The sequence below is a fragment of the Squalius cephalus genome, assembly GCF_949319135.1.
Source record: "Squalius cephalus genome assembly, chromosome: 18".
Lineage (NCBI taxonomy): Eukaryota > Metazoa > Chordata > Actinopteri > Cypriniformes > Leuciscidae > Squalius > Squalius cephalus.
Genome location: NC_137139.1, coordinates 18,563,541 through 18,583,248, shown reverse-complemented (window position 1 = coordinate 18,583,248; position 19,708 = coordinate 18,563,541). Strand labels below are relative to the sequence as shown.

The 19,708-nt window shown below is 36.0% G+C and overlaps 4 protein-coding genes across 6 annotated transcripts; 1 reads left to right on the top strand and 3 right to left on the bottom strand.

Annotated features, from left to right (window-relative positions):
* Nucleotides 1–4,462: 4,462 nt before the first annotated feature.
* ognb (osteoglycin, paralog b) lies at nucleotides 4,463–7,860 on the top strand. Its single transcript, XM_079848947.1, has 6 exons — nucleotides 4,463–5,101; nucleotides 5,487–5,571; nucleotides 5,652–5,816; nucleotides 7,211–7,413; nucleotides 7,503–7,595; nucleotides 7,683–7,860. The coding sequence occupies exons 1-6, from the start codon at nucleotides 4,934–4,936 to the stop codon at nucleotides 7,851–7,853; spliced, it is 885 nt and encodes a 294-aa protein (XP_079705073.1). The 5' UTR covers nucleotides 4,463–4,933; the 3' UTR covers nucleotides 7,854–7,860.
* A 1,308-nt stretch (nucleotides 7,861–9,168) lies between these two features.
* On the bottom strand, nucleotides 9,169–9,940 carry uqcc5 (ubiquinol-cytochrome c reductase complex assembly factor 5; the record flags this gene model as incomplete). The annotated part of the gene is made up of 2 exons (XM_079848949.1): nucleotides 9,169–9,307; nucleotides 9,787–9,940. The coding sequence occupies 2 exons, from the start codon at nucleotides 9,938–9,940 to the stop codon at nucleotides 9,216–9,218; spliced, it is 246 nt and encodes an 81-aa protein (XP_079705075.1). The 3' UTR covers nucleotides 9,169–9,215.
* Nucleotides 9,941–10,293: 353 nt separating this feature from the next.
* Nucleotides 10,294–13,622, bottom strand: kctd6b (potassium channel tetramerization domain containing 6b). The gene is made up of 4 exons (XM_079848948.1): nucleotides 13,444–13,622; nucleotides 13,218–13,261; nucleotides 12,921–13,011; nucleotides 10,294–11,541 (listed from the first exon to the last, which is right to left on the bottom strand). The coding sequence occupies exons 3-4, from the start codon at nucleotides 12,945–12,947 to the stop codon at nucleotides 10,855–10,857; spliced, it is 714 nt and encodes a 237-aa protein (XP_079705074.1). The 5' UTR covers nucleotides 12,948–13,011; nucleotides 13,218–13,261; nucleotides 13,444–13,622; the 3' UTR covers nucleotides 10,294–10,854.
* A 1,526-nt stretch (nucleotides 13,623–15,148) lies between these two features.
* abhd6b (abhydrolase domain containing 6, acylglycerol lipase b) lies at nucleotides 15,149–19,330 on the bottom strand. Of its 3 annotated transcripts, none has more exons than XM_079848935.1 (10): nucleotides 19,022–19,330; nucleotides 18,659–18,748; nucleotides 18,425–18,572; nucleotides 17,671–17,827; nucleotides 17,448–17,561; nucleotides 17,216–17,348; nucleotides 16,273–16,430; nucleotides 16,132–16,186; nucleotides 15,928–16,028; nucleotides 15,149–15,788 (listed from the first exon to the last, which is right to left on the bottom strand). In XM_079848935.1, exons 3-10 carry the CDS (start codon nucleotides 18,541–18,543, stop codon nucleotides 15,606–15,608), a joined length of 1,020 nt encoding a protein of 339 aa, XP_079705061.1. In that variant the 5' UTR covers nucleotides 18,544–18,572; nucleotides 18,659–18,748; nucleotides 19,022–19,330; the 3' UTR covers nucleotides 15,149–15,605. The 3 variants fall into 3 exon arrangements, with proteins under 3 accessions (XP_079705061.1, XP_079705062.1, XP_079705063.1); XM_079848936.1 differs by having other exon boundaries at nucleotides 19,109–19,330; XM_079848937.1 differs by lacking the exon at nucleotides 18,659–18,748.
* Nucleotides 19,331–19,708: the final 378 nt, after the last annotated feature.

The following is a 19,708-nucleotide window of genomic DNA, read 5'->3' as shown; positions in this document are numbered from 1 at the left end:
CATAAGTTAGTGGGTTTTTTTAGTGTTTTGTGTCGTTAAAAACTTACAGGTGAGTTATTTACAATTTTGTTAAGATAAATAACTGAATTTGTAGAGTTCCACGTAATTTACCTTTATTTATTTTATCCTTTATCTTTATTTGCCACTGTACTTATATTTTTCGTGAGGAGCATATGCTCGCTGAAAATAGGATGAAAACAGAGGTGTCAGTCGCTGCTACTTTCATCAGTAGTTTACTGAGCAGCAGCAACAGTGTTTCTCTCACTGGAGATCAACTGCAGCTCTTCACACACACACTCACTGATGCGCTGATAGGTGAGACAACTGACCTGCTTTTCTCACGCCTCCGACTATTTTTTAAAAAATTACTCGGATATAGGGGAGAGCGGGGCACAAACTAACGCTTTTTGACTTTCTCAGTTTGTGTAAATCTACTTATGTATCAGAGTATTTATTTTTTTCCCACATTAATTTCCCACATGTCTACTACAATTATGTGTTTTTGTTTTATTAATACAGTATATACTTTTTTCTTGATATACCCCGAAAGAATGGAAGTGAAATGTGACAACATGCCCCATAGGTGGGGTACATTGTAACATGTGTGGGGCACATTGTAACATAACATATGACAGCTTAAAATGTTATCTGATCTAATAAAAAAAATTGTCCTAAATACACAAAGTTTCGTCATCCAAGCATGTGCGGAAGTATTTAAAACAAGCGTGTTACAACTAGCCCCGCGTTAGGTTGTGCCCCGCGCTCCCCTATATATAAAATATATATATAATTATATATATATATATATATATATATATATATATATATATATATATATATATATATATATATATATATATATAATATTATATATATATAAAATGTAAACAGATGGCATCAGTAATATTCTTTTGAATAACCTAACGTTAGTGACTAATAATAGTAAAATGCTTTAAATGTATTTTAAAGTTTCAGTATGCAAGCTATTATGCAGTTTGACCTGATATGCCTCTCTTCTAGAGCACTATCGGCAGCATTGGTTTCCTCATGCTCCCTGCAGAGGCTCTGGCTACAGATGTTTACGGATCAACCGTAAAATGGACCCTCTCATAGGAAAAGCAGCATCTGCTGTTGGACTTGCACAAGAGCAGCTTTCCAAATCACTTCCAATAGAGCTGACCCTGTGGGTGGACCCTTCCGAGGTGTCCTATCGGATCGGTGAGGATGGATCCACTTGTGTTCTCTACCAAAAAGTGCCTCCTCCGCTGATTCATCAGCCCACTGGAAGAAAAAACTGAAAATATTTCTATGTAAATTCTGCACTTGTTTAAAAAATTAAAGGAGTAACTGAATGTAGAGAATAAACGTTGCATCCTAACGGAGCATGTCCACAAGCACAATTTTGGATTATGGGTAATGTAAAATGAATGGAAAAGCATAATTTATGTAAAAATAAATGGAGAAGATAAATGAAGGCAAAAGGCCCATGCGGGCACAATTTTAACATGGCAAACACATATGACATTATATTTTATTAGTAACATTCCTACTATGTAACCTCTTTATTAAATTATGTAAAAATTTGTTTAGTAAAAAAATAAAGGAAACAATAAAAGTGAAAAAAAAAAAAAATCTTATCAGCTAGGCTACATAAAATAATTGTAGCTCAAAAGCAAATGTCATTTCAGAAAATTACTGAATCAATCAGGACAGTTTTGCCATGCATAACAGTGTTATTATTGTTGACTAAAACTAGAACTATTAAAGAACTATTAGGTGAAAAACTTAAACTTAAAAAGGTACTGAAGTACTAAAATTGCTAAAAATGAAATAAGTATAAATTAAAGGCAAATCGAAATACCTTAAAAAACAAATAAAAATGACAAAAGCACATGACAAAATTACTAAAAATTAAACTAAAATGAAAACAGAAAATAAATACAACAATAATAGATCATACTAAAAAATAACACATGCATGATGATAAACTGGTGTTTAGGAAATTATACATTTAAAATATACAAGATAATGTGGTGATTTTGTTGCTATTTAGTGTTTTAGGAGCAAAGAAAATTTGGGGGCCTTTTACCCCAAATGAGACCATTAAGGCCCCGATATACTTAAAGCAAAATCGAAGAACAAACTGATGTGACGTCAGTTCGAACAAAATCAGGCCAAAACAAACTTATATTTTGCATTTATAATAATAATTCATTACATTATATAGCGCTTTTCTCAGCACTCAAAGCGTTTTACATAGAAGGGGGGAATCTCCTCAACCATCACCAATGTGCTGCATCCACCTGGATGATGCGACAGCAGCCATATTGCGCCAGAACGCCCACCACACACCAGCTTACTGGTGGAGAGGAGACAGAGTTATGAAGCCAATGAGTACATAGGGATGATTATAGGCCATGATGGACAGAGGCCACTGGGCAAATTTGGCCAGGATGCCGGGGTTAAACCCCCACTCTTTCGAAAGACATTTTTTGTGACCACAGAGAGTCAGGACCTCGGTTTAACGTGATCATAAGCTCCATCATAAAGGGTTTTCCAGGTATCTTCACTGTTGGGCCCTGTGCAATTGTTACTTAACTAATATATTTAGCCTGATAGAAGCCCAAACGTTAAAGGCAGGGTAGGCAGGTTTTTTCTAAAAAACTTTTTCCCAAATTTGTTTAAACTGTCTTTATATACCAATACATAATTAAAATGTAAGTACTCTGAAAAAGAGAGTATAAAAATCGAGTGTCTGTAGTCCTCTCAGGGCTGCAATAAACACAGATACTTATTCCATTCATTCCCACCCCCTCCCTTCTGGGCTCCTTACAAAGCCGCCCCCAAAACACATGAACGCGCGATGCTGACCGCTCAGCTGGAGGACGCGTTTGCCAGCGCCGAGCGGAGAGGAGCGCAGTGCATGTAGTGACATCATGTCAGAATCACATGTAATAAAATACCTAACTTTATCATTATGAATAAACTAACATGGTTGTTAGTACTCACTATCAAGCTAGCATATCGATACTGGTAAAGTTTAAAATATATTGAGTTTGATTCGGTAACGAGCTATAAGGCAAAGCTAAAAACAGGTTGCATTGATACACGTTATCCCATTACCATCAGTTACACTGTGATGAAGGTGAATTTTGTGTAAGATTCATAACATATACAGTGTTTTGCATGTAAGAGCTTCCACGATGAAAGCACTGTTGGCCGATATTGACTCTCGTCTGACTTCTTGCTTTATCCAAAGACTTTTTGGTCATAGACTTTTCGAATACTGTCTTCCTTTTTTTGCCTTGTTTGCCTTCGCTGACTGTATATGCAGGTACTGGGAATTTTGACTGCTCTTTCTCTGCCATAATTGTGATTCTTCCTAGTTTCCGTGCCTCTTCCCCTCCTCGAGTCAAATGGGTGCGCGCATGTGGGCAGCTCCTGTAGCAGCAGGGGTGGTAGCCATGGTAGCGAGGGAGGGAGACAGTCGCCCAGCCAATCATTTTATTCGTTCCGAATGGAAATAAGTAGCTGTGTTTATTGCAGCCCTGAGAGGACTACAGACACTCGATTTTTATACTCTCCTTTTCAGAGTACTTACATTTTAATTATGTATTGGTATATAAAGACAGTTTAAACAAATTTGGGAAAAAGTTTTTTAGAAAAAAACCTACCTACCCTGCCTTTAAGCGCCTCATATCTCACATCTGTTGAGATGTTCACACTCTCTCCATTATGCATCAGTCGGTAGAGCTGCAGGCAAACCATGCAGAATAATATCCGGACTTTGCCACAAAGACGCTTTGCCTTCAATAATAATTTTGCTGATCTTTTTGTTTATCTGTATGTTGAACTGTCTAGTCTGTATAGGTTCCATCCTACGTCCCATCAGGTTAAGTAACGGCACCCAGAGGGAGGTCGAGGAAGTGCGTTTTTAAAGTCTTGGAATGCATTTGTTTGAACACCTGGTTAATTCTTCTCCCAGGTGATCACATGCCTCTGATGAAAACAGGCAGTACTCCATAAATGCTCAAAACCCAGAGGATCACTGTTAAAGCCATCAGATCTTTCTCACTTCATAGAGATCTATAAAGAAGGTGAAGTTATGTATATCATTCAGCATATCAACTGAATGATGTTTGAAATCTATTTCACAGCACTTTGTCATGCATTTCCAGTATAAAGATGATGTTATTTCTCTCGCCCAAATCAGGAATTCTTTTTGGCTTAATCAAAAACAGGGGAACAGAAGGTTTTCTCCGTCTTCTGTCAATCCATCCCCTGATACCTACCAAACAATTTCTAACAATAAAGCTTTTGAACGTCACATAGAGATGGACAACACACTCGTTTCACAATCTTAACTCACATGACGAGTTTTAAAAGTTCACCATTTTCAAAAATGCTGTCCAAGATTCCTGAACTAATAGTAATTTCCTGTTGAACTCCATCCTTCATTTCCATAGCCAGAACTGTTCTTTCTCCACTATATTTTTCCTTTATTTTCCGGATCCCAGTGTTCCCTGAAAATGTCTCATTATATCACTAAAGGGAGGAACAGGTCTTATTAGTTATTGTAAGATCATGCGCATTCACAAGAAGACAGCAAAAATATATCAATTTCAAAGTGTTTTTATCCACTTTATACTCCCTTTAAGCACAATTTCAAAACACATGCATAAGGACATGAAATGGATTATAGCAATCAATAAAACATCTTCAGTACAGTTTATTTTGGCAGGAATGGGGGCGAGTGATCCGTTAAATAACCTTAGGGCAGCACAGAGTGGGTTAAGGCCAGTTTCATGACTTGTTTTTTAATGGTTCACAGGCAGTCACTGCAGAGAAACTCTTTAAAGGTCTCATTTTACTCAGAGGCTGTGACACACTTCGCTGCTCTTCACACAGGACAAGAACTGTTTCTCCTCACAAGATGATGGGTCTGAGGATTTTACTCTTTTTCCTGACCGTGCCATGGATATTTTGTGATATGGCAAGAACCAATAAAGTGATACCTAGACACAAAGGGATATTGAAAATAGTAGATGAGGAAGAATCAATCACAGAGAGTAGAGTTGTCATGGAAGCCAAGAAACCAAAGGTATGACAATTTAATGCTGATAATGCATGTGTATACAGAAATTTGTAAACATTGTCATGTTAAAGTAGAATTTTGCTTAACATACGTTTGTGATGGCTAAAATGAATATATATGAATATATATATATATATATATATACACACATATATATGTATGTATGTATGTATGCATAATCAGAATGCCAGATATAAATCTATACTAAGAAAGGTACAAAGGAAAACCTGTTAAATCCATAATGGGATTATGTCCAATGGAAAGCAGCACAATTGGCAAGTTATCTGGGAACTCATGAGCTCAGGGAAAGGCAAAATAGCATGCGAACTGGTTGAATATGTTGATATTGAGAGGAAATAAAATAATGCCATTTTCTTCTGCTTTACTCTAGAAAAAGGTCATTCTTAGCACAGACTATGATAGTCCAGCTGATAAAGATGACGAAAGTCCAGGAGCAGACGATAAAGATGACAAGGGTATTTATTCTTTACTTTAATTTTGCATTCATTTGATCAAAAATTTGCCTATTTATTTCTATTTTCATTTTATTTTTCAGAACTTCCCACTTGCCTGATGTGTGTGTGTCTAATTGGATCGGTGTATTGTGAGGAGGTTTCTCCTGACATGACAACAGTTCCACCACTGCCAAAGGAAACGGCGTACTTCTATGCGCGCTTCAACAAAATCACTAAAATTGCTAACAAAGACTTTGCTGATATTGGTAAGAAGTTATGCTAGAAAAGCTTTTGGGTGTTTCCACCAAAAACACACTGTGTAATGATTGGAACCGGATCAATGTAATCAGAGCAACTGAGTGAAATTTTCCTTGAGACTATTTTAAAAGGCTCAAACAGACATACAGACCTGAGAAAGGTCCCTTAGAGTCACTGGTATAGAAGGGGAGACACATCTAGAAGGTTTTGTGCATTTAAAGGGATAGTTCACCCAAAAATGAAAATTCTGTCATCATTTACTCACCCTCATGTCATTCTAAAATCCCCTGTAACTTTCTTTTATTGGACATTTGGACCTCATTGACTTTAAAATTATAGGTTCACAAGTTCACACTTACATATAATCAGAATATGCGTATCTGGCGTGCTGTCCGAGGAGAGGGTTCTGAGCTCGAAATTTGGCCTGAACCCAGAGTACTCCCCCCCTATCCCTAGCTGGGATAGGAGTAATCGAGAGGGAGGAGTTGGGGTGGTGGAAGGATGCTGGAAAACCGTCATGGGACAGAGGTAAGACGGCTCTATAAGCCTCCTCTCACGCTGATTGGTTAGATTATCTGAACGTGCTCCTCCCGAACTTTGTTAATAGAACATAATTTCTTTATTAGCATCTATTTTCCATTAAGAAACTTTTAACATCTATGGAACCTTTTCACTGCATAAAACGTTCTTTTTAGTGGAAAATGGTTCTCCAGATTATTAAACTGTTCACAGAAAGGGTCTTTGGGGAACCAAAAATGACATTGCTCCAAAAAGTCCCTTTTGGAACATTTATTTTTAAGAGTCCACGGACAAAAAAACACTATTCTTTTTATGTTCCACAGAAGTCAAACAGGTTTGGAACGGCATGAGGGTGAGTAAATAAGAAAGATGCTCATGTTCATTTGCACCCCCATTGTAATGTCCAATTGTGTACCATCCCAGCTAACAAAATTATGTTCTAATATAAGAACGTGTTTCTAAAATTCCCATTAAAGTAGCCCATAAAAACATAAAGACGATTCCCTGAATGTTCTCAACGTAAATATTTAAAAAACATTTTTCTTGGTCATGCGACTGTTCAGGGAACATTTCATTTTATCATTCTTCAAACATAATGGGAACGTCACCTCTGACTATTTGCTGAACATTTTGAAACAAATAGTAACATTTAAAAAACGTTAGATGAACGTCTCAGGAAAAAAAAAAACGCTCCATAGACTATATAAATAACGTTTGTGCTGTTTTGAGAACATTAACCAGAACTTTGAACGATAACGTTTTATTAACGTTATTGGAAGGATAGTTCATAACTTTGAGATAACCTTGAAAGAACGTTAGTTAAAGTTCAGAGAACGTTCCGTGTTAGCTGGGATGATACGTCCATATTGTGTTGTTTTCATAGCCACGCTGAAAAGAATTGACCTGTCTGGCAACCTCATCTCTGAGATAGAAGATGGCGCCTTTTCTAAACTCGATCAGCTTGAGGAACTATCGCTCGCTGGGAACAAGCTGGTCAAACTCCCAATGCTGCCAGCTAAACTTACGTCTCTCGATGTCAATCACAATCTACTTAAAACAAAGGGAGTGAAAGCAAACATTTTCAAGGTAAAAAATGAATAAAATAAAGATTCAGAAATCTTATCAATACATTGTTTGTCGTATTCATCATGACTGGGGTCCATATTTTTCATTAGAAACTCAGCAAGCTGGCATACCTGTACCTTGGAGACAACGGGCTGGAGGCCATCCCACCGCTGCCGGAAAGTCTGCGCGTGGTTCATCTACATGTACGGTCATCTTTATATTCTAAATATATTTACTGTAGTATTTAAGTGTGTCCCTACAAGTAAGCATACTTTTAAAATCGTTTCCAGAACAATAACATAACGTCACTGACGGATGACACGTTCTGCAAAGGAAACAACACGCACTACATCAGGTACAACATGCAGGAGGTTCGGCTCGATGGAAACCCGTTAACTCTGGCCCAACATCCCAACAGCTTCATCTGTCTGAGATCTCTGCCGATTGGACACTACAAGTAATGCTCTTAGAAGAAGGAAATGTTCCTTAAGCTGTCGTCCAGCTGGCAACTGCTGTTATGATGATGATAGACAGCACATTCACAAAGATTTAACAGCATAATAAAAAATATTGACTTTTAAGTGCAATCACACATTTAGACGTTTTTACATCATTTGTAAGACGCATATACAACTATTTTCTTGACCTTTATTCAGTGTAATCATTTTGTTATATTTGCAATAGTTTTTGCAGGTAAAAGTTGCAAAATAAGACAGTAGTATGAGGTAAAACGTGAGGCAAATAATATGTAGGCTATGGGAAAACGATGTTCAGTGGGACTTTTATCCATTGCTGGTAAATAAATTAATTTTGGACCTACAAACTTTGATGGACTTTATCTTCGTAAACTTACTTACAAATGGCACTTATAGGCTACACTAAACTGACCATAATTTTAAAAGTAAAAAAAAAAAAGCTTTGATAATTATGGCATAGCTTCTCATCATATTGACAATATTTTTCATGACTAATTATATTATAATAATTTTCTTGTAACTGACCTAACATTGCATAATAATGAGAAAGTCATTACAAGAAAGTTTGTCAGCAAGTCATTATTATGAGTAAGTTCTCTTTATTATGAAATGTCATTGTTATTATTTTAATATTTTTATGACATTAACTAAAGTTTATGTTAAAAGTTTTTCCTTATTATGAGATAAGCCAAATATATAGCCTACAAGAAAGTTTCTCATTATTATGATATACCAAGTCATACATTTTTTTATTATACATAAGATTTTTTATTACAATACAATAAATTATATATTTTTTCCTGTATTTATGACATATTAACTCATAATTATGACTTTTTCATTATTTCGAGATACTAATTTTGATTACAATTACAAAGATTCTCCTTATTTTATGCCAAGTCATTAATATGAGAGCTTTTCTCAATACAATAGAGATTCAAACCTATTGAAACCAAGCCACTAAATCATAGTTATGAGATTAATTTCTCTTTATTATGATTTACAAAATCATAGTTTTACTATTTGTTTTCATTTGTAGTTGAAACAGGCTTCCAAAGTGTATTGGTTAGAATCACAGGACAGATAACTTTTATTGCATAAATAACCATCTTTATCTTAGTCAATACAAAAATTGCAACCTTCTGTACAGAAACACAGTCTTTTGCACCTCATCTGTCCACATAATTACTCAGTCCCTGTCACAGCTGCTTTATAGAGTTGATATATTATAGTATCCCCATTTTTGATTGACATCAAAAGTGTGTAAGTGTGCAAAAGTGTCAAAGCGTTTTTGATTTCAGTCTCTTCATCATGATGATCATGTATTTCCAGTGTGTTGTGATGATCTCATTTAGCTTCAGACTTTGTGAGCACAATCAAGCCCTCATCAATCTTGTTTTGGTATTCCCTCTCCGATTGTTTTCTTCTGTAGACATCATCTGTGGAGGCAGAAAATAATGTAACCACTTATCTATAACAATAACCAATAGTATACAGAATAAACAGTAATTCATATAGGCCTACATACATATGGTATTTATTATAAGTCAACTGTGAGCCTTTAAAACTGTTGTACCCTATGTAATTAAGGTCAATGATAGACATTGAGGCCTGGTTTTACATAACTGGGCTTAGATTAAGTCTTAGTTTAATTAAATGGCTTTTATAAACATGCCTTAGAAAAAAAAACATTACTGGTACACCTCGAGACAAAATAATGGCACTGACATATTTTAAGATGTTTTAAGAAGTTTTTGTTTGAAAGATTTCAGTAAATCATCATTCACGTTTTATTAACTCAAGCATTACGCAAAAATGGTCAGGCCGCCCTGCGCAATGAGGACGCAGAATGATGCACAGAAACGCTTCAAAGAGAGGGGCGTGTATGTATACATAAGATTTGACTTGTGATACTTACAAAACGTTTCTCGTCCTATTCTCACGTTAATCATGATCCACTCCATGACACCCCCGATACAGAAGAACAAGGGCAAAAATCTGTACGTTCCAAATCGTCTTTTTCCGGGAACAAGACTTAATATATATTTTAGGTTCCGACTTTTTCTAAACATCCTTTTCTTTTAAAACACAATTACCAGCTAGATATTTCTAAAGCACAGCGCAATAATATGAACTAATACAATTGAGTTTTAAACGCTAGAATACAACATCTGAACAGTTGTGCCCTTAAACACTGATCTTGTTCTTGGCGCATGTACCCGCTGCGCAGTGCGATGACACAACAGGAAAACATGGCGGCGTAAACGTCATGGATAATAGTGTGTTCTAATAGGTCCGCTGGCAGGACTCTACCAAATCTGATATAAGAGAGGGAACCGTCTAAGTCCCTTTCATAGTATTTTGAATTGGGTGTTTTCACTTACTGGCATAAGGTTAAAAAGTGTTTTAGCAAATATATAAATATTTACCTATTTAATAACTATTTAACTTTGAAAAGAGTCTCTCCATGATTTATATGTTCAATCACTCTCAGTAGGAGAGACTAAAATGAGACAATTAGCTCATGTTGATGCTTTTTTCCCCTTCTGAAATGAAACAAATCAGTAAAATGTATTTCCATGTACAGCATGTGGACATTTAATAGTTAAAGAATGTGTTAGAAATACATGCACACTAACATGTTGATGTTGCACATAGTGCACACTGTTTGACAGATTTCTCATCTGATGGAATGAATGAATACCTGAAACATTTTCTGGGGAATGTTTGTTTTTTTACATGGTCAAGGTGTTTTATAGATTATTGATATTAATGTTGCTTGAGTATCATCTGAATATGTATTTATATTATATCATATATTGGTCTGATGCTTTCATTTTGAACATTTCATTCCTTTCCTTTTTTTTTTTTTTTTGGTTCTATTTTTTTTTTGCTTGGCCTCAACTGACAATGGAATACCTACATATTACATCACATTGGAAACAGCAGCAACCACATTTGAAATGGCACCACGTTCATAAATGGGTCAGTCTTCTACTTTATATGCTGGCCGGCAGAAAGTCCAGTGATGCTCCACTGTGTTCTCATTGGCACGCTCACTCATGTGGTGCACCCGTGTGTTCCGAATCGTGAATCCCTGTTTGGTGATGTAGTCCATGAGGTGGACCCTTAGAGACACCTCTTGATGGTGGTCACATGGTCCAAAGGTGAAAGACACCTGACAGTCTCTGGTGTCCATCATGTGTTTGTTCCACTTGGTAAAGCTGTTGGATATTCCCTCAAGCAGCGAGTGGACCTTAGTGGTTATGGTTAGTTGCGTGATAATAACCGCTACTGGGTTTGAGTACTTAGACAGCTTGCGAGTGCTGGACAACTCCACCACCTGCTCAAAAGTGTCCAGTGGGTACAGAGGTTTTGGGTCATTGAGGCATTGGATTAAAGGCTCGATCTGATAGAAGTCAGCTTCTTTACGCAGAAGGTCCGTCTCCATGAAGTCCACAGGAAGAGTGAGCTCGGATGTGCGCAGGAAGTTTAATATGTAGCGGAAAAGCGTCCCATCCCGATCGATGAAGTAGTTTCCTTGAGCGTCCCGCGTGGTGGGGAAGTCGCCGCGGAACATGGCGCCCAGCATGGAATCTGGGTAACGCTGAAGAGTGGAGATAGAAGTCGTATAGAGTTGACCTCCGACATTTAAGGTGACTGGGTGAGTCAACTAAAAGAGATGGACAATAGCAAGAAATCTTTAATTAATGCAACTCATCACACAATCAAAAAGTTGTGTCATTATGGACTTTAATGTGACTAATCTGTTAACAGCAAATAAAAAAAATAAAAAAAAGAAGTTGCTTAAAGATGCTAATAACAGTATGCATCAAAAATTTTACCAAAACCAAAATAAAAGATAGTTGAAAAATAAAGTTTGGGTAATTGAAACCTGTATGCTGTTCAGGTTGTTGTGTTTTCAGTTTGATATATTAAACCAGTCATAAAGTTCTTATGCAATGAGGGCCGCTCTATATTTCAGCCAAATAAATTCTACTCTAGAGTCATTTTTGGTCATGGTGAAGTGCATCCACAATGCTGACATGTTTACCTGTTGTAGTTTATCCATGTTGGGTGCACAAAATAGACACTGACACTGTCAAATTGCATCATTGGTCAACGATTTTGGTCCTCCAAAAATTAAAAAATGATTTTTTTTGCCGTTTCGGCTGAATATTTTTGGTTGCTGAAATTGTGGTGCATCACTAATAACAGGATCTGAAAAAATGTAGGAAATGGCTCTTTCAATTTCTGCACTGAAATCTGAATCATATTGGACAGAACTTACATTGTGTTGAACTGGAAATAGAAAAGGATGGTTTGTTAAACATGTCGGCTTGACAAATACTGTTAAAAGCTTAAAGTTTAAAGGTCATAATTCGATGGCTACATAGACCTTGCAGTAAGACAGACAGATAGCTCATCTATCTATGGAAACTTTGACCTATTTGAATGTCAGTTATGGAAAAACCTTCGATCTGATTACTTGGAAAATAAAGTCAATTTAGAACAGGCTGCAGGTCTGAACCAAGTTTGTGGGTGTAGATTGAAAGTACATGTCTAATTATTATTAGAATTAAAATTAGTCATTTTCAATGGCAATCTGTGACTTATGGGATTTTTCATCATCTAGTACTGTAAGAAAAATGTAAAAGCCTGTTCACACCAAGGATAAATAAACACCATAACTATGAATTTTGAATAATCGCTCTAATTCTATGAGAATAGCGAAGTCCACATAACAACGCAGCAACCATACCATTGGAATCACTTTCAGAACAATTTCTTTCCAGCTGATGAATGATAAAAACCCTGACCGCCAATCAGAATGCACCAGACTTAAAGAGCTTGATTATTTAACATTAAAAGATTGTTATAATGAATTCTATTTTCTAGTTAGAAAAAAATAATATGAATGTCTGAATTTCAATTCTACTTCAAATTCAAATTGCAATACTGCATGAAACACAACTCTGACAAATAACCAATATACTTGAATACTTCTATTATAACATTAACTTCTGCTAAAATATTTCTCCACATACTTACCCTATGCCCCCAGTCCCCATTATCCATTTGATAAGGATAGGTAAACCGCTCTGACCCACAGAAGTTGTTCGGATATTATGCTTGAGTACACCTGCAAAAAAGAAACGTATTAGCCATACATTAAGGCAAATAACTGTATAGACCCAATTAAGGGTCTTTGAATATTTACTGAGACGGTAATGACGCGCACATAAACACAAGATGCATCACTGTGAAGAAGCTCAGTGAATTAGATGTTCAATAGCATGCTAACTGTTTTGGTAAGACAAGTAAACAGGTGTTCTGCAACGTAATTACCGTTTAGAAGAGTTAGGAACGTCCAGCGATTGTACCTGATGTACCTAACATTAAAAAACATGAACATGTTTTAATAAAATGAAACGTTTTTACAAGGAACCTTTGCTAGCCAGCTACCATAATATACAGCTAGCTCCATGCGAACTACTATCTTAACGGTGACATAAATGAATAAAATACATGTTTTTCCTGGCAGTGATACTGTGTGGGATGACCCCATCCTTACCCGTCTCCAGAGCTGAGGGGTTTAATCGTGGTTTTTGGTAGCGGCTGTCCAGGACACTGAGAGTTAGCTGCTCAAAGACGAGAATACAGCAGTATTCCGCACTGTCACGTGACCTGCACTAGCAGCGTACATTACGGCAGAAGTAATGACATTCTAGACTGCCTTTTAAGGCTGGGGATAAAATGTTGCTTTGCACAAAATATCACATAACTACAGAATCTCATCAACAATAACTTATGGACATGGCAAATTTAGGGTTGTTATTTTATGGACACGTGCCATAGTAACAGAGCTACTGATGAAATGCTGTAATGGTGTTATAGGCACACAGCAATTCCAGCAGGATAATTGTATTAAATTGAAATGATTAATTCAATGTATTTCTTCTAATTAATCCAGATTGTAGTGCAAGTAATATAATGTTTTAATCCATATTTTAATATTTAAATCCATCAACTCCACCTGAAAAAAAGGAAAAAAAAATTGACAAAAATGTTTAAATGACAAACTATACTTAAACTCGGGTTGCTTTCCTTCCCAGGGTGCGAATTACAGGGGGTCTGTAACTAATCTTTCTTTCTAACTAATCTGTCTTTCTAACCAATCTTTCTTTTTCCTTTTTCTAACTAATCTGTCTTTCTTTTAACCAATATCTTTCTTTCTAACTAATGTTTTTCTTTCTAACCAATCTTTCTTTCTTTTTTTCTAACTAATCTTTCTTTCTAACTACTCATTCTTTCTTTCTAACAAATCTATCTATCTATCTATCTATCTATCTATCTATCTATCTATCTATCTATCTTCTAACTTTAAACTACTTTAAACTTTTTCAAACTTAAAGCTTTTAAAACTATCTGGTCCTGCTTTCTCAAGCCAATTTAAGGTTTGTCTCGATTAAAAACTTTTTAATCTAGTTGTCATTACAGTTTCAAGAGCAATAGCCTAATCAACCAGCTTCACCCCTATAAACTTCATGTTTAAAGGCTTTACCTTATGCAATGTAAATGCATGAGCAGCATGAAACAGTGGGCCTATGTCTAAATAAAAAATTAAATTAATTTTTTTTTTTTTCTATTTTGTTGTCCATCACCTGAGCCCAATTAGGATGTTTGGGATGTGCTGCCTTTGTATGTTTGATTCTTAAATAAACATAAATGCCAGATATCTTTGATAACAGTCTGTAGAATTGTAATTGATTAAAGTAACACACAAGCACACACATATATTTATATTTATCACGTGTGTTATCACACTATATATATATATATATATATATATATATATTAGTGTGTGTGTGTATGTCTTTACATATACACACATATTTTATTTTTAAGCCTTTACAATCATAGGACCCAGATCTACTAAGACCCTGAATGCAAGTATGAGGGTATTCCTTTAAGAGCATTGGTACATAATCAATTCCATGGTATACATAAACGTACCATGGTATTACCCATCTGATGCCATAACTATACCATCAGTAAACTGCAGCACTTTACAACAGAGTTCTCTGTCTCTGTGTCTCTGTCTCTGTCTCTGTGTCTGTCTCTGTCTCTCTCTAATCAACATAACGCTCCCTCCCTCTTGCAGTGACATCTCTTCTCTGATGACGTTTATGGCGAAAAATCAAGTCCCACCCTACATTTTTTCTTGTTCTAGAAGCCGTTTCACTGGGACATATATACATCACAACAGCTAAGAAATTGCAACTTCCATTTCATGCCGACTTTAATATTAGTTAATGCATTAACATGAATAATGTACAATATCTTTTTATACATAATTTGTAAATCTTTGTTAGATTAACCTTAATGTTAGTTAATACAAAAACAGTTGTTCATGTTAGGTTCTCACACAGCGCATTAATGCCAACCAATAAAAATTAACAAATGTATTAGTAAATGTTGAAATTGACATTAAGATCAATAAATGCACTCATAGTTAAGTTCATGTTAACTAATGTTAGCAAATAAAATCTTACTGTAAAGTGTTACCATATACTTTTTATAAGCGTGATCTCTTTCTTCAATCAATCAAACTGAAAAGCACTGCAAAATTATTACTATGAATATTATCTCTCCCTAAGTTTGTTATATACTTCAGGGTCAGTGGGGTGCTGCATTTAAAGTATTAATCAAGACACAACTGATAGCAGAGCCGTCTCAGGATTTCTTCTTGGTGCTGGCGCTCTCTGTGCTCTGCTGAGAGATGATGAAATCTAAAATGAGTTTGGCTGTTTGTCGCGGTCGCTCCATGACCACAGAATGACCGCAGTTCTCCAGCAGATCAGCACGGCAGTGTGGAAGAGCCTCGGCAAGCACCGCTGCGCCAGACACATCCACTACCTGAAAATAAATCGAATATTATTAAAACTACATCAGTATCTCAATGATACTAAAATAACACTGAGTATGTACTGAACTCTGTACAATGTGCATGTGTGTGTTTTCTATGTATAGTTCCTGTATGCATGCGTACACATACCTGGTCCTGTTTGCCCCAGATGACTTGTAAAGGGGTAGTTATTTGCTGCATATGCTCATGCAAAGCATATTTTGAATTTTCACTCATAATTTCCATGAAAACTGTGGTAGTTTACAGAGAAGATACTTTAGGCAAAACAAGACTTTCTATAGCATGTTGCATATTTAAAGTAAATATATTTAGTGGGCCTATGTTCATACTGACCCTCGTGATAAAAGTCATTGTGTGGGATCCGTACATCCACCAGGCCTTGAAGAATCTATAAACGAAGGTAAACGCCACACATGGTGTGTGAAGGTGTGTTCTGAATCTAGAGCAACCCTACATGACGTGTGTGTGACTAACCTGTTGAGGCACTCTGAAGCGCACGTGAGAACAGAGCTTCAGCATCTCCTCCATCTCCTCCGGGGTGGATGGGATAAGAGGAATATTCAGTGTGTACTGGCTGTGCTCCACATCATGCATCCGACTGTCAAACTTGCTCTCGCTTTGGATCTTCAGACCTTCAGAGAAAAATGTGAGCATGTAGGAGTAATAGGGAGTCATTTTTGTTTATTTTTATGTTATGTCTGTATGAACTTATCCATGCATTCTGTGTCAAAGACGAAATATATTAAAGGGGTGGTATAATGCCCTTTTCACAAGATGTAAAATAAATCTCTGATGTCCCCAGAGTGTGTATGTGAAGTTTTAGCTCAAAATACCCCACAGATATTTTTATATAGCATGTTTAAGTTGTCACTTTTTGAGGGTGAGCAAGAACGCACCGTTTTGTGTCTGTTCCTTTAAATGCAAATGAGCTGCTGCTCCTGGCACAGGGGGCGGAGCTTGTGTCCTTTTACGTCACACAGACATGCAATGAAAATTTCTTTTAGCCTTTTATGTTTGAACCGGAGTCAGACAATGATGGAGAGACTCAAGAAGAAGTGACAACATGTAGAAGCAACAGGATATTTCAGTTGATGAATTTATGTAGCTTATGTGTAGTTATCTTCTAGTCATTGATTAGCATATTCTGTCTTGATAAACTATAAATCGTGTTCTGGGGCGGAGTTTATGTAAATTTTAGGGTTAGTGATGTCACTAACCGAGGAGGAATGTCGTGTAGTCCCTACCAGCCATTTGTTGTAGTCCTTAAAAAAACGATTTCTTTAAAAGCAAATCTCTCCCTTTGCTTTGAACTTTGATCGTTGTAACTTTGCAGATGTTGTTTATGATCAAACAGCAACATTACACACTAACTAAAGTTAGAAAAGTGAAATTATAATCAACCACCCCTTTAACTAACCGACTGGGCAGATGAGGGTCAAACTGTAGAGATCTGAGGGATGGCAGGCTGCATACACTCCTGCCACAGTGCCACCCATTGAAGTCCCGACCATGTGGAACGGCTTTCTGTTTAGTCGAATGGCCTCTACAAACTGAGTGGTGTAAAAGAGGGGAATATTCATAAATGCTGCCAACACAAACATTTAATATGTACACCTATTCATAGAAAAAGGTACCTATCCGGCCATTACCTGCCGTATTCTCTTGACCTGGCCCTGGACTGAATAGTCATCCGTGCTGGTACGTGTTGTACCCTCATGCCCTGGCATGTCGACACACAGCAGATGCAGATGTTTGGGAAGGTACTGTTTAGGATGAAGACACAAACTGCTTATCGCTGTTATAAAGAACAATATACTGTACATAGCATTCTCATTTTCTACCTCACACCCCAGCCATGTAAATATACTATACCTTGACCATGGGGAGCCATGTGTCCTTATGAGCAGAGAAGTCGTGGAGCATGAGTATAGAGGGCCTGAGGCCTGGTTTCCCCCTGTGCGAGTAACAGAAGCGATAACCTCCACAGTCTGCATAACGTACCTGAAGACCCAGAGTTCTCCTCCAGTACCTCCACAAACACAAAGCGTTCATGGGGCAGAATATATGAACAAAACATATGTGCATTCACATTTAATATGCATCACTGCAATCCTGTTGGTAAATATCATCTGCCAAAAATGTACAACATAAAAAAAAAATATATATTAATAATAATTAAGATTAATAAATGCTGTAATAAACTATTGTTCAATGTTAGCTGAAGTTACATAATGAAGTTAACTAATGTTAACAAATAAAACTTTTTTGTAGTGTTGCCATATAAAATGAAAAACAAAATGCATATAGAAATAATAAATGTAGTTTTAAAATATGCTCATATAAACTGATTGATATAACAAAAGACTGATAAAACAGTGAAAATGCTTATTTTTCTAATTTAATAAAAAGTATATTATTAATATACAGCATTTGCTACACATTTTGAGTAAAATGTTTGATAAAATATCAGATTTTTGATTAGGGACCTAAAAATCTGAAATATTTCTAATTCCACATTATATCTTTATTTTCAGTTTTTACAAAACATTTTTGAGTGTGGGCTTTAATATTTACATATTATAATGAAGGTAAATGCATGCATGTATTATTCATAAGTGGCATTTACCAGTAATAGACTTTGATGAGTGATGATGGCCACAGCATAAAGGAGGCCATGAAGAGGAGGAGAGGGATAGCAAGAGTCCCTGCAGCAATGGCAAACATATTCATCATATCCTGATCCATGGCAACTCTGGTTTTATCTAGTCAACACCCTGCAGAATAATACAGCACACAATTACAAGCAGAAAGCCTACCAAACATTAAAAATGTCAGGGAATGATGAAAAACTTCAAAATACCTTTGTTGCTCTGCTATAAGGCAGCATATGTACAGGTCAGATTCAAAGAGGGTGAGGGATAGGGGAGGGTCTGGCAGCATCTGTTCGTGTCTAATCAATACATGTAACCTAGATATCTCACCATGCGCTTCAAATATTTACATGACCATCATTTTATCCCTTCGCTTTAGTGTCACAGCCTACAATACGTCTTTTTTTCCTTAATGTTTTTATACATTCACAGACATATTTTACTATGATCTTGCCTTTACTAGGACAACTAAACATTTGAATTGAGGTTAAAAAGTATAAATCGACAACAATAACAACAATTGTCGTATGACTCAACAAATAGATCTGGAACAATGAGAGCAATGAACTTACTTCATAAGCTTAATCCTACACTGACGTCATTCACTGAAGTCAGTCATAATCAAGCAGTTTCAAATGACAGATCCTAAAAGGTCATACCGTGGCTGGTCAGTGTGCTGTCTGCGCATCGGATATAATGAAAGTCAGCTGTCTGCTAACCTCAATAAACACTGAGATGGCATCCAGAGCAAACTGTCTGTGGTGATCTCAAGAAATCAATGAGGTCAGATGGAAAATGCAATATTTCTCTTACTCAAAGTAAATAAAGGGAATAAATAAATTAGATGACGATGCATTTAATAATGAATAAAAAAAATTGCATATAAATTCCATTTAACATTTAAAGCTATTTAGTTGCATTTATGCTCATATCACACTTATAGACTGCTTACTAATTTCTAAAAGATTTCACAAGATGAAATTCTCTAAGAATCCTCTAGCAAAGTTATGGAAACCAATTCACCTTCGTTCAAGTGTGTGATTTTAACCAGCCGTTCAATTTAGCTTTACATCAAATATACAGTAGTGAAAAAAAATAAAGGAATCTGAGAAATTAAAAAAGAATAATACTTACATATATTTATTATATATTTTAAGCAATTATTATAAATATTATTTATATAATTATAATTATTTATTATTATAATTATATAAATAATTAAAACATTTAAAAAAAAAGATTTAAATGTGTACACTACC

Excerpts from the sequence above, each read along its gene's own strand:
- ognb (XM_079848947.1), top strand. The coding sequence starts at position 4,934 with ATGATGGGTCTGAGGATTTTACTCTTTTTCCTGACCGTGCCATGGATA. Across the intron at positions 5,572-5,651 it reads AGACGATAAAGATGACAAGG|AACTTCCCACTTGCCTGATG; the intron begins GTATTTATTCTT and ends TTTATTTTTCAG. Across the intron at positions 5,817-7,210 it reads CAAAGACTTTGCTGATATTG|CCACGCTGAAAAGAATTGAC; the intron begins GTAAGAAGTTAT and ends TTGTTTTCATAG.
- kctd6b (XM_079848948.1), bottom strand. The coding sequence starts at position 12,947 with ATGGATAATGGGGACTGGGGGCATAGG. Across the intron at positions 11,542-12,920 it reads ATGGGGACTGGGGGCATAGG|TTGACTCACCCAGTCACCTT; the intron begins GTAAGTATGTGG and ends CATCTCTTTTAG.
- abhd6b (XM_079848935.1), bottom strand. The coding sequence starts at position 18,543 with ATGGATCAGGATATGATGAATATGTTTGCCATTGCTGCAGGGACTCTT. Across the intron at positions 17,828-18,424 it reads CTCATCAAAGTCTATTACTG|GTACTGGAGGAGAACTCTGG; the intron begins GTAAATGCCACT and ends GTGTTTGTGGAG. Across the intron at positions 15,789-15,927 it reads TCTGGGGCAAACAGGACCAG|GTAGTGGATGTGTCTGGCGC; the intron begins GTATGTGTACGC and ends ATTTATTTTCAG.